Source organism: Mus pahari, chromosome X, assembly GCF_900095145.1.
Source record: "Mus pahari chromosome X, PAHARI_EIJ_v1.1, whole genome shotgun sequence".
NCBI lineage: Eukaryota > Metazoa > Chordata > Mammalia > Rodentia > Muridae > Mus > Mus pahari.
Window position 1 is genome coordinate 80,516,861 of NC_034613.1, and position 12,810 is coordinate 80,529,670.

General features: G+C 41.4%; 1 protein-coding gene across 3 annotated transcripts in view; it reads left to right on the plus strand.

Moving 5' to 3' along the window:
• Pcyt1b (phosphate cytidylyltransferase 1, choline, beta) overlaps window positions 1-12,810 on the plus strand; it is a 92,030-nt gene that overhangs the window by 68,489 nt on the left and 10,731 nt on the right. For all 3 annotated transcript variants that reach the window (XM_021187866.2, XM_021187865.2, XM_029534451.1), the window contains exons 6-7: window positions 3,215-3,357; window positions 6,354-6,542. In XM_021187866.2, the coding sequence (XP_021043525.1) occupies window positions 3,215-3,357; window positions 6,354-6,542 (332 nt within the window). The remainder of the gene's footprint in view (window positions 1-3,214; window positions 3,358-6,353; window positions 6,543-12,810) is intronic.

Here is a 12,810-nt window from a genome sequence, read left to right on the forward strand (position 1 = left end):
CTGGAAGATAGAAGCTTTCATTCGCTTTTTGCTTGCTTGCTTGCTCTCACTGACCTCTTCTGATGAGCCTACTTCTTTGGGATTCCAACATATACTGAAAGCAGCTGAAACATCCAGCCTTGTGGACTGAGCAATTACTAGATTCATGGACCTTCTTTAGGTAGGCAGATATATATATATATATATATTCATTCACTGAGTCCAATTAGTGCTGCCTTTGGAGCCATGCAATGGAACATGGGCAACTTACCAGTGTGACCCTTCACCACAATTCACTTTCTAAATGAAGGGTCAGGTGGCATGTTGTTTTCTCTGGAAGTGCAGGCCCAAGACTAAGGTATGTGACTTCTTTTGCACAGAGATCCTTCCTTATGGTCCATGAACCTGCCTCACTAGGAGGTAAGGTCACTGTAAAGATCCATTTGGGATATATAGGGAAGGCCATAGAGTGACCCCTCTGTGGAAGAGTCTCAGAAACGACCTGGGTGCCCACTTGCAGCTTTTATATTCTACGGTTTATTTGGAAAGTCAAAAACTCACTTTAAACGAAGCAAGCGATATCATGAACATAAATTAAGCAAGCTGTGCAACCCTGTGCTCTGTTTGTCAGAACTGAGTGTCAAAATCCCTCTGGCAAAGCTGGATGGAAAGATGGAGCTGAGATGCAATAGACTGTAAGGCCCATGTTACTCATTATCATTCTGATAGTGCCTACTACTGTTGAAAGTTGCTTTATTAACATGTGCTTTGCTGCTTCTTAAAATAGCTCCATAACCAAACGCTGCAATTCTGAAAAGCATGATAAAAAAGGTTCTCTGATCATGCTCATTACTGAATATTTTTAGCAGAGCAATAATTAGGATTTGGAGGAAGCTGGGTGCCTCATTATGTCAGCAGAGGGCTTGGCTTCTTTCAGAGACCTACCTCTTAGGCAGCCAAAGCAAATCCCCCCTCCAGCCCCAAATCTGCTTTCCATTACTCAGCTACGGAGACCCAAGTCTCTGACTTTAGACAGGGCAAGCTCATGTCCCCTGTGTCTAAGTGACTTGCTAAAATCTATTAGTAACTAAAGAACTTTCACATTTCATCAGTCCCAACGAAAGATGAGATGGATTTTTCAACAGAAAGTCTTTAACTGTTCCAATTAAGGTAGGTATGCTACTCCAGATCTGCTGTCACCTGGTGCTGAGACAAGAAGGGTGTGGTCCCGTCCCTCATATAGATTATAGGCAAGAAAGATGGTTGCTAGTGGAAGTGTTCCACCAAAGACCTTGCAATATTTGAAAGAAGAGAGCGGTAGGGCTGACAAATAGAAAGACCTGTTTTGGGAGTTGAGACTTAATTTCGTTGACACTAAACCTGACTAAGAGTTAAGCAGACAGAGACTATGACAGAAAGGAGGAGAGCCAATCGTTTTAAGAACAGTGAAGAAGGGCTGGAGAGATGGCTCAGCCGTTAAAGGCTAGGCTCACAACCAAAAACTTAAGAACAGTGAAGAAGCCTGTTTTGCTAAGTACAGGCCCACCTTCATAGACTATAAGCAAACCAATTCTAGCCCTTGTACAGTACAGGAGCCTTGGCTGAGAGTTAAGAGGAGAGGCTGGGAGATGAGCCTAAGACTAGAAGGAAGCACAGAAAGGGGATTCTGCAAGCCATGGCAGAGGCACGTTAAAGCCTTTATTCTAAACACAGTAGAAAGCCAATGAAGAGGAATGAGCAGGAGTGGGACTTGCATTTAGAAGGCTGACTCTGTGGGCCTTGCTGTGTATGTTGAAGATCACATACCACTCTTGCAAAAGACCTGGGTTTGGTTCCTAGTATCCATGCCAATCAGCTCATAACTGCTTATAATTCCTAATTCTAGGTCCAGGAGTCTGATAGCTTTTTCACCCTCCCTTGGCAGCTCATGGTGTAATCTTTGAATAAGATGGATCAGGTTTGGCTAAAGATGGAGAAAAGAGGTTGAATTAGTGAAGCATTTGAAGAGTGGGTTTGTTATTGTGCAATGATTGGATATAGACAGCTTGGGGTACAAAAGTGGCCCAAATGAGCCCAGATCACCTTGTCTAGCTAACTTCTTAGCTTAGGGAAACTAAGGTCAAGTCTCTTGCCTTCAGAGGTTTGAATGGCTTGTTGTAAATGGAGAACGCAGTGCCCTTTGGCTTTACTGTTGCTGCTGATACAGGACATCTCAACATGGTTGGAATGATATGGGCTATAAAGATCTCAACTGCCCGATACATGATTTTTGTTGGCAGCAGAATTTTGAGCATGAATACAGTTCTGTGACCCCTTTCTAGCCTGTGCTGCTGGTAAACTCCAATATGTCTTTGAAGACTGTAAGGACATCTAATAGGGCCACTGGAAGTTGGCATCCTTGCGCTTGCTTATTTTCACTCTTTCCCACATATTCCAGATGAAAGTGGTCAAACCCCCATGCAGAGTAGACTGCTCTTAGAGGAGGTCGAATCACTTAGCACATCACACACATACCCTTAGATAGAGACAACAAAGGCGCCATTCTTCTCCTTTTCCTGTGGGGGGTAATGGGACAGAGACTTCCGGAGAGGGATGAAGAGCGTGAGCTGACTCATTCATTGACTCAGTTATTATTCATCCACTTGTGCATTTCCTTTGCATTCACTCAGCACCTTCCATGTGGACTGATCTGGACCCCAGTGATGCAAAAACAACCGAGGCATCCCAGTATTTAAAATGCCCACCTCTATTTTTTTTTTTTTTTAAGAAACAAAAATGTAAAAAGTCCCCACATAAACAATGTCTATTTCTGTGCAGAGACAGTAATCAGACTTTTTTTTTTTGGTTGTTAACTGATGATCCCTTCATGTCCAGAATGCTGTGGGTTCTCATGTTCACATCAGGAAAGATTTCACAGAGGTACAGCCTTGAAGGTGGACTAATGAGGGTGAGGAGGAACTCTGTGGGTGATACAGTCAGGAAATGGCTACCCAGCATAGGAAGGAAGAGCTGAGTGTTGAAAGGAGCCAGGTGAGTGGATGGTGTCTCCTGGGCCAAACCTGGGATGATGACTACACAGTGATGTGATAAAGGAAGTGTACTATGGCTGAAGAGCCAGCTGAGGCCAGAAAAGAAAGTTTCCCTGACCTACCCCGAAGCTCCAGTACTGTCCAGAAAAAAAAGGAACTATATAAACTGTAATTTTATCTTAATCTTTTTATTCTTACTTGGACAGGTATGTTTGTTCCAACACAAAGAACAGAAGGCATCTCAACATCAGACATCATCACCAGAATTGTCCGTGACTATGATGTATATGCCCGGCGTAATCTCCAGAGAGGGTACACAGCCAAGGAGCTGAATGTCAGCTTTATAAACGTAAGTGTACCTCCCCATGTACTCTGGGGGGGGGCACCATATCACACCTATATGAGGCCTACATTTATCATGACTTGTGTTTACTGTGCGCTGTGCAATGCGCTTAGTGCTTTTCATTGTTGTCTTATTTAATCCATATTTAAAAAAAAAAAACAGTGGTGTGCTTTAGTGTGCTTTAGTTTGTGAGAGAGGGTCTCACTGTATTGCCCAGGATAGCCTCAAAAGGATGACCTGCCTGCTTCAGTTTGCCAAGTGTTGGCTTTACAGGCACACAGCAGCACCCATGGGCCAGAAATGAGCTCTGTATTTACAAATGAGGAAAACGTGTCTCAAGAGGTAACCGAGTCAGCCAGGGAGCATAGGCAACTTCACATTTATAGCGGAGCTTCCTCACTTCCCTCCCCTGCCCCCAAACTCCCTCTTTAGTTTTCAGAAGTGGCAAAGGGTTTCTGGAACATCTGCCCCTTGGGGAAAGGCAAGTGTTGTCTTCTCAAAGGAAAGGAAGGCAGGCGGAAGCAATGAGATGCTAAGCCCAGAGAAAAGGCTTTCTTGTTTTAACGTTTTACAATTTTCATTTTATTAAGGCCTTACAGATGCTCATTAGAAACCTTAACAGCGTTTTTTATTGTCCAGAGAAATTACAGCTGCTTAAATAAAGCCTGAAGCCTTTGGCTTCCTTTTGTATTTCTACCTTATTGTTCCCACAGAGCTGCTGTTAGTTTAATAATAGAGCACTGTTAAAACAATCTTTAAAACAAGCAAAACAAGCTGTTACAAGGCAAAGAGGGTAGCAGGATGGTTGGGGGTAATGTTAGTGAGTCTGGACAACTGGGGTTACCAGGCTTCCAAGGAGCCCATGATTTTGATCCAAACAAATACTCTCTATGCATACAGAATTCCAGCCCCCAAATAGATACTGTATTTTCAAAGGGGAATTTGTCTGCAAAAGTAGGCATTTATAATTATGTGCAGCTCTAATTATCTAGCATCTTTCACAATTGATCATTGGTACCTTCAAAATAGGAGGGGCTCATTAATTGTAAGTCAGTGATTATTCATTGTCCTGATAAAGCAGGGAGTGTTGGGATGCAGGCCCCTCTAGCTTTGTACAAGCCAGGCAACAAAATGGAAAATGCCGGGTTCGAGTGGCACCCGAACACATTGCTGCAAAGAATTCAGCCAACGTGATGATTTGGTATCTTAGAGAGAATAAAGCCCTGGTTATTTCAATAAATTAAACTGTCTGTTCTTTTAAATTGAATTCAGTCAACCATCCAAGCATAGCAAGCCATTTCCAAAAGTTATTGCTCAGTCTCTTTAAATGGTCTTTAGATAAGCCACTTAGCTCAGGGAACCGTGAGGACAGTGGGGGTGTGCTTACTGCCTTTCTTTGACAACAAGCCTGGCTGCAGCTCAGAGAGGAAATTGAATGTGTTGGATGGGCGTGTAAATGAATCACAGAACCTCAGAAGTGGCAGAGACCTGATGAGGACCAGTCATCCAATCCATGTCCCTTGACTTTGAGATAAGGAAAACGGAGCCCAGAGAGTAGACAAGGCCAAGGGAGGGTGGGGGAAGAGGTGGAGGTGGCGGTACCCCTCTAAATCTTGTGACTCCCAGCCCAGTGCTCACTCTACTGTTATGTGTTGTCACTGAGTACTAAACAAAATAGCCATTTCCAGTGTTGAACAAAATATCAAAGAGCTTGATGTAAAGACAACAGCTAACACTTATCTAGAGCCAACGAGCTACCCATCTAAGTGTTTTGACTGCATCATCTCATTTAATACTTGTGATAAGCCTACTAGGGTGGGTGTGATGACACTATCTAACTTATAGGTGAGAAGACAGAAGCTTAGAACATTAAACAGCTCACGTGAGAGCACACTGCAAATGATAGAAGACAGAATGCCTTCCTGTAGCACATATGAGTCTTATATAGCTCAGTAGCAGCACACAGCTCATATCCAACCTCACACTGGGGCAGGAACATGCTTTTGGAATATCTAAACGATGGAATCTTGATCTAGTTTTATAATATTTGAGGTATTTTACAAAATTCTAAAGTACAAAATGAGTTTGATTCTACATAGTAAAGAAAGGTATATACCCTATGACTCCTTTAGAGAATATTGAGATTTCAAAAGGGAAGACCCTTAGTGTGATATTATTTTCATTGTTTAGATAATGTGTTTATCAGGTAATGCAGATAAATCCCTGTGGTACTTTATAACAACATAATTAACACATGGGGAGCAAATGACAGGCTTTGAGCCATACATTTAGATACATGACCTTACCCAATTGTCATAACAACCCTGTGAGGTAGTGATGATTATTATTCCCATTTTATTGATGAGAAAAGTGAGGTTTAGAATTGATTAGTGGTTTGCCCAACACAATATGGCTTGCTGGAACATAGACAGACAACACCATTGTATAAGTTCTCTAATCACAGAACCCAGAGATGCAATCAAAATAAAACTTTATATCCAAGGAAACCAATGCACTTTAATTATCCTCATGGAAACTATGACAATGACAATGTTAGCATGAGACAGTGGTCCTAAGCCCAGTTAGTGTACAACTTAATATAAACTGCATTGGTTTTAATAATACCTCAGTAAAACAAACTTTTCAGGCTCTGAGCAGCCATTCTGTATACAAATGTGTCCTTTGGTCTAAGTTCCAGAAGAGTATGGGAGTATTTGCTCAGTAAATGATGGATTTGATTGTTTTGTATTCTATTCTCATACAATTTCAACGCATAGATGTTGAATAGATTGAACATAGTTCAACATTTGTACTTCCATTTATATATCCAAGAGATTGATGTGCAAGACACATGCCTTCCCATCAGTCTAGCCCTCGAGAAATAATGACATCTATTCTTCACATTACGAGCAAACCCAAGTTGATATAAAATATAACCAATACAGACGAACCTCTCTGATGTCCTCCTGAATCAATTTCTTTCTCTTGTCAATTTTAACTAGGAGAAGAAGTACCGTTTCCAGAACCAGGTGGACAAGATGAAAGAAAAGGTCAAGAATGTGGAAGAAAGATCAAAGGAATTTGTTAACAGAGTAGAAGAAAAGAGTCATGACCTAATTCAAAAGTGGGAAGAAAAATCAAGAGAATTCATTGGCAACTTCCTGGAACTGTTTGGGCCAGATGGCGCATGGGTATGTACTTATTTCAATTGGCACTGCAATGGCAGGCATTCTCAGCTTAAATTCCTTTCACAGACTCAAAACTGTCCCTTATACAGTAGCCTCCGCTTGGACATCATCTCAAGTCACTCCAAGTCCATGTCCTTATTCAATTATTGAATCAGCCCTCAAATAGTGATTTAGTACAGTACCAAATGCTACACAAAGTGGGCTCTTCTCTGTTTCTGTTTCCAGAACTTAGAAGCCATTCGTGTCCTTTGAATGTACCTTTGAATGTCTGGTATTGCAGAAGTTGGTCTCATAGTTCAACCTAGTCTTCAAGTTGGGGGCGACACAAAGCTTACGGTTAATGGTAAAGTAAGTCAATGGAACATGGAGCTTGTGTTGGAAGTCAAGTTCAAGGGTTCTTCTTCTTTTAATTATTTATTCTTCTCTCATGTATTATATCGTAACCTCAGTTTCTCCCCATCTTATTCTCCTACTCCCTTACTCCCTTCTCCACCATCCACAGGCCTCCGAGGATATCAATCAAATGTGACATATCAAGTTGCAGTAAGACTAGGCACCTTCCCTCATATTAAAGCTGGACAAGGACAAGGGTTTGGGGAGGTGTTGCATTATTTATTTTTTTTACTAGAGAGAAATGAACATATGCATACTCACCCCAGATAGAGTACCAGTGACAGACCAACGTAATGACTCCACGCAACTCTAGCTTGGTGAAATGATGCCTTTAGACTTAAGAAAAGTGTGAGTGTATGTGTGGGGGTGGGGGTGGGGGTTCCTAACAGATGTGTGGATGACTTTAAAACATGTACTTCAGCAAACATCCCGGCTCAGAATGGACGGCAACTTTCCTACAGCTGAATGGGTAGTGTTCCCTTTCAGTTAGCCTTCCATGCTTTATAGACCACAGGCAGCAGGGCAGAGTTCACATTGGCAGGGAGGTGCAGAAGGGAATGGCTGGAATCTTGGATAAGGGACCAGCAACCTTTCCTTTGTTCTCAATCTGTGTGTCAATGGATTTGCTCATGAAGGTCTCCTGAGAGTAATCACACTCGCTCTCAGTAAGTAAGGAGTGGGTATTGTGCTTGGAGCACAATGCTGCCCATCAGGATAATGCAAAAGAATGGAGCTGCTCCACCCTCTTGTTGTGTTGCAAGGAATTCTACCACTGGAGAGAAAGAGAAGCAACATAATTTTGCCTTGTAACTGTGCCAATTAAACCTTGATTTTTCTTTGGCATGTAGTTGTTGGTATAGGTCCCAAAAGTCTCAAGGGACTGAGACCATGAGCCAAGAAAGGAAAAGCATATTTTTTCCTCAACTAAATTCTTTAGACAACTGTGATTGATAACTGTAGAAAAAGAAAAGAAAATTCTGAAGCCACCATGGTAGTTCTATCGTACATGCCCTCCATTAATTAAATAACCAGCGCTTTTGGAAGGGTTGATGAGGGTTCTGTGACATAGATATCTTTAAAATGACTTTCCTTTTAGAAGAAATGCTATGTATGTTTTCATATGTGTGTATACGTGTGGAACATGGATGTCTGTGTGCAGAGGCCAGAAAAAGGTTTCGCATGCCCTTCTTTGTCACCTTCCTACACACCTATTCCTTTTAACCAGAGTTTCTCCCTGAACATGGCGCTCCTGTTTTCTTGGCTAAGATAGACCCAGCAACCCTACTGTCTTATCAGAACAGAGTGCTTACTGCAGAACTCATGAGGACCAGAGTTTGGATGGCAGCACCCGCAGAACAAGCCAGCCATCTTGTACACAGCTGCAACCCCACATCTGAGTGTGAAGAGATGAGACAGGTTGATGGGGATTTTCAGCCCCAAGCCAACTTTCTTTTTAAAACAAAGATAAATGATTCCATTTGATTTCCTTAATCTTAAATAGCCAAGATTTTCTATTATGATATGAGAAGTCTCTAAGGAAATCCACTTCTACTTAATTATTTTATTGATGGGTTGTCACTCCTGCCATTGCTCATTTGAGCTCATTCATTATAGGATTATCTAAAAGTAAAACACCCAATTAGTATAGAGAAAGAAGAGAGTTGGAGGAGATGCTTAAAGCCTAGTGTTGTAGACAATGTTATAAGCCAACCATGTTCTATCTGTAGGCTGAGTTTGAAAGGGAAGGGCTAATTGTGCCATTAAAGAACTTCCAGTGTGCACTGGCAAGAAAGCAGAAACCAGACACTCAGCTCCTTTTCACTTCTTCTTCTTCTTTTTTTTTTTTTGTTCATTTTCAGTTCAGATCATTTAATTCATGGCCCATTTATTAATGTTCTTGTCTATACACAGCACTGTGGAAGAACACAAAGACAGTCAAAGTGAGCACTCTGTTCTCTGGTCTTCAGCATCTAAATTCTGAACTTGCCCTTCGAGCCAGCCAGAGTAGACCTCACTACTTTGCATTTTCACAGTTTTCTGGCTCTGAAGGAGTGGCACGTGGTTTTTAATGGAGCCATGTAGCAGCTCATTTGCTTAGCACGCTTTAGAAATGTGACCCTGCCAGAAACCCTCGGAGTGGAACGCAGTGGGTGGATGTTCTCTCCACCTGGGGTGAGCAAAAGGCAGGGAAAAGCTAGCATTTCTTAGGAACGTTATCCTCCCCGTCTTCTCAGGCTCCCGGCAAAGGCGAAATAGTAGCTGGAATGGTTCCTAAGGAGTCTGGTGACAGTGAGCGGAGGTGATTTTTAAGAAATGAAACCCAGCTTAGAGACTGGAGGTTTATCTTTTAAAAACTTGCTATTAGTGTCAAAACTGTTATTAACATTAATTTACTGTATCAGCCAGACTTAGACATTACTTTTTTTCTGTTGACATTAAAAGTACAGGAATAGTTACAAGGATGTTAAACGCCAAGATAAGTAATTTGCTTTTCATGAATATGCTATTATTATAATAATTCTTTATTTGTAGATTTGTGACTGGAACTCATTTCTTAAAACAGGGGATCTGCATTACCTGCAAGTACAGTACTGACACAAATAACCCAGACTGAAAAAAGCACAAAATAGAAAGATTTAAGGTCTAAAATTTGCCAGTGCAGGATTGGTATGCCGCTTTATATGTAGTGTACAGTGGGTATTCCACACATAAGTGTCTCTTCATTGAGTGAAGGCATGAAGGAATGGATTATGAAGAATACCTATTTACAGACCTTCCTCAGATCTGGAAAGGGTATGGTAAGGCTTAAACTCTCCACATACAGTCTTCCTTTGCCCGTGGCACTAGATACAGTTTAGTATTTGGTGGATCAAATCCAATAGGCAGAACTTTCCAATGAATTCTAAGCCAGCCTGTGCTATGTGAGGTCCAGGCTAGTCTAGGCTACTGAGTGAGACCTTGTCTAGAAAGACATCCATAACAAAAAGAGACTGCCTTGGTTTTCTTGGTGTTTATATTTCGCTCAGGACGAGTCCGACTGGCCAGCTCCCTGCTTCCTCTGGCTCCCCTAACCTGACTCACTCATTTATGGAACATTTGGATTTGCTCCTTATCTGTTATGGGAGAACACTGCATACACAAGGATGTAAATGGGGCCCTAGGATGCTATCTTGGAGGCTTTCTGCCACAATAACTTCTAAGAATTTGAAGCCAGCAACCTATGTATTTCTTAACTGCTATAATAGATTTTCCAGTTCCCACTTACTCAGTCTGAGTGGTGGGCTATCAGGGCCTAAATCATTTAAAAAAAACTCACATCACTTTATTTAACTATTTGTCAACTGATTCTACTAGTCTTTTTTTTTTTTTTTTTTTTTTTGGTTTTTTGGGACAGGGTTTCTCTGTTCTACTAGTCTTGAGCCATATTCAGAAACTGGTCTATAATCCAAACCAAATGGCAAAGAGAAGCCTTGCTTTACATTACTGTAACAAAATACCTAATTAAGGAGAAGACAAGTTGATTCCATGTACACTACTGAAGTGAGTGTAATTTAATATACATGAAATTTTTAGGATCAATAGCAAAATGTATAAAAGTATTTTTAAAGGTTTATTTACTTATATGCAAGTACACTGTAGCTGTCTTCAGACTCACCAGAAGAGGGCATCAGATCTCATTATGGTAAGGCACCATGTGGTTGCTGGGATTTGAACTCAGGATCTTCAGCAGAGCAGCAGAGAGGTTCAGTGCTCTCAACCACTCAGCCATCCCTCAAGCCCTGCATAAAAGTTTTAACCTCAGTTTTCATACATGGTAGTAGTTAGTTATCTTTAACATGTGCACCATGTATAATACATTCTTAGGATGTTTGTAGTAAATAAAGCTTTCTTTACGGGAGAAAGAACAAGAAAGAGAATGAGAGGGAGGGGAATACTTAGAGTGAAGTGATTTGGGCTCTCTGTTTGGGAGGCTTTTAGCCCTGTTGCTTTGGGGCTTGCAGCGAGGGAGGTACATCATGGTGGAAGGCTTTGGGAGGAAGCTACTCACCTCATGGCACCTCAGGGAAGGAAGCCAGCAGAGAAGGAAGGAGGCAGGGTTCACCCACAGTTCACCCAGAGGATAGTCCAGATCCAAACAGTAACACCTTTGAGACAAAGACTCAGTATTCCCTTTCCTTGTGAGTATTATCTCTGAATGACACATTGTCTCAGAAGAAGAGCTCTAAGTGAGCTGCACTTTGAAGCTTGGTTGCTTGTGTTAGGGGAGATGCGGTTTGTCTCCAAAATGCCATTAGTGAAGGGTACTGGGTTAGGGGATAATGGCCCAGCATGCAGGTTTGGCTTTGGGTATTCATCTTCTTAAAACAGCTCCACTGTTTTTCTTTGAAGCATCTGAATTCACAGAGCAGAAACATTTAAATATTAGCACCTTAACCACAGGTCCGTGTTGTCTTGTGAGCTCTACATTTGTAGATGATCTGCCACTATATTCCTTCATGGACTCTGAAAACACAATTCTCTCCTGTTTAAAATGAACTGGGTCTATTTTATTTTTACCAAACATGGGCTCACTTCTTTAACACCCAAAGATCTTAAGTCTAATGTGAATTTTTTGGTTCATTTTAGACCACGCTTGCTCCACTTAGACCATCTTTATCCTCTTGCCTTAGACCAAAGAGATCCCATGCCAATAAAATAGACATGTGCCATTTGTTACATGCAATTATGTTGTTTGTTTAAAAAAAACACCATGGGGCTGGTTTGGGGGGTGAAGAATTTATATAATGCAAGGTTCGCTTCTATTTTTTAAACTGTAGCATATGTGCTTAGGTATATCATAAATTTTGCCACTTTAATTTTTTTATTTTCAATCCTGAATATCAAAACTCGGGCCTCATTCATGCTCAGGTACTCTACCACTGAGCTACACTGCCAGCCCCATTTTAACCATGTCCAAGCGAATGGTGACATTAAGTACATTCACATCAGTACACAAGCATCACCACCATCCATCCCCAGAACATTTCCACCACATCAAAGAGATACTGCACCACTTAAACACAGACTTCCTGCACACGAGCTGCTGAAAAACACCCTCCTTTCTCTCTGAATTTGCTTGATTACTCCAGGTATCTCATAGAAGTCAAATCATACGGTATTTGTCTTTGTGTCTGACTTATTAATCCTTAATATATTCAGGGTTCACCCACATTGTAGCATGGATCAGTGTTGTAGCAGCTTTTAAAAGCTGAATAGTATTCCCCCATGTAACACTGTATTTGCTTTATCCATTGATGTGTTGGTGAATCCTGGGGTTGTCGCCACCTTCAGCAGTTGTGAATGATGTTGCTATGAACCGTATGTGTTGTACACATAACTGTTTGAGCCCCACGTTCAGGTTTCTTGGGCATATACATAAAAATGGAACTGCTGGCTCACATGGTGACTTTGTGTCTAACATTTCGAGGAACTCGAATTCCACTCTCCACAGTAGCGCTCTTGCTTTATGCTCCCGCCAATGGTGGACAAGGAGTCGACATTCTCCACATCCTTGCTAGATTGTACTCTTTTGTTTATAAAATAGCCGTCTTCCCTTCAGGCATACTGCTATTTTTTTTTTTTTTTTAGGATCATCTTGATTTTGAGAGTTAGAAAACCAAGTCTGTATGTCTGCACTAGAGTTCATACTGGAAATATTTCCCTTTTGGCAGTGTTGAGGGCTGAGCCCAGAACTTGGCAAGTTCTTTACTGGTGAGCCACATTCCCAGCCTTTCTGCTTGAGACTCTTTGATAGTCAATTCTTCTTCTTCTTCTTCTTCTTCTTCTTCTTCTTCTTCTTCTTCTTCTTCTTCTTCTTCTTCTTCTTCTTCTTCTTCTT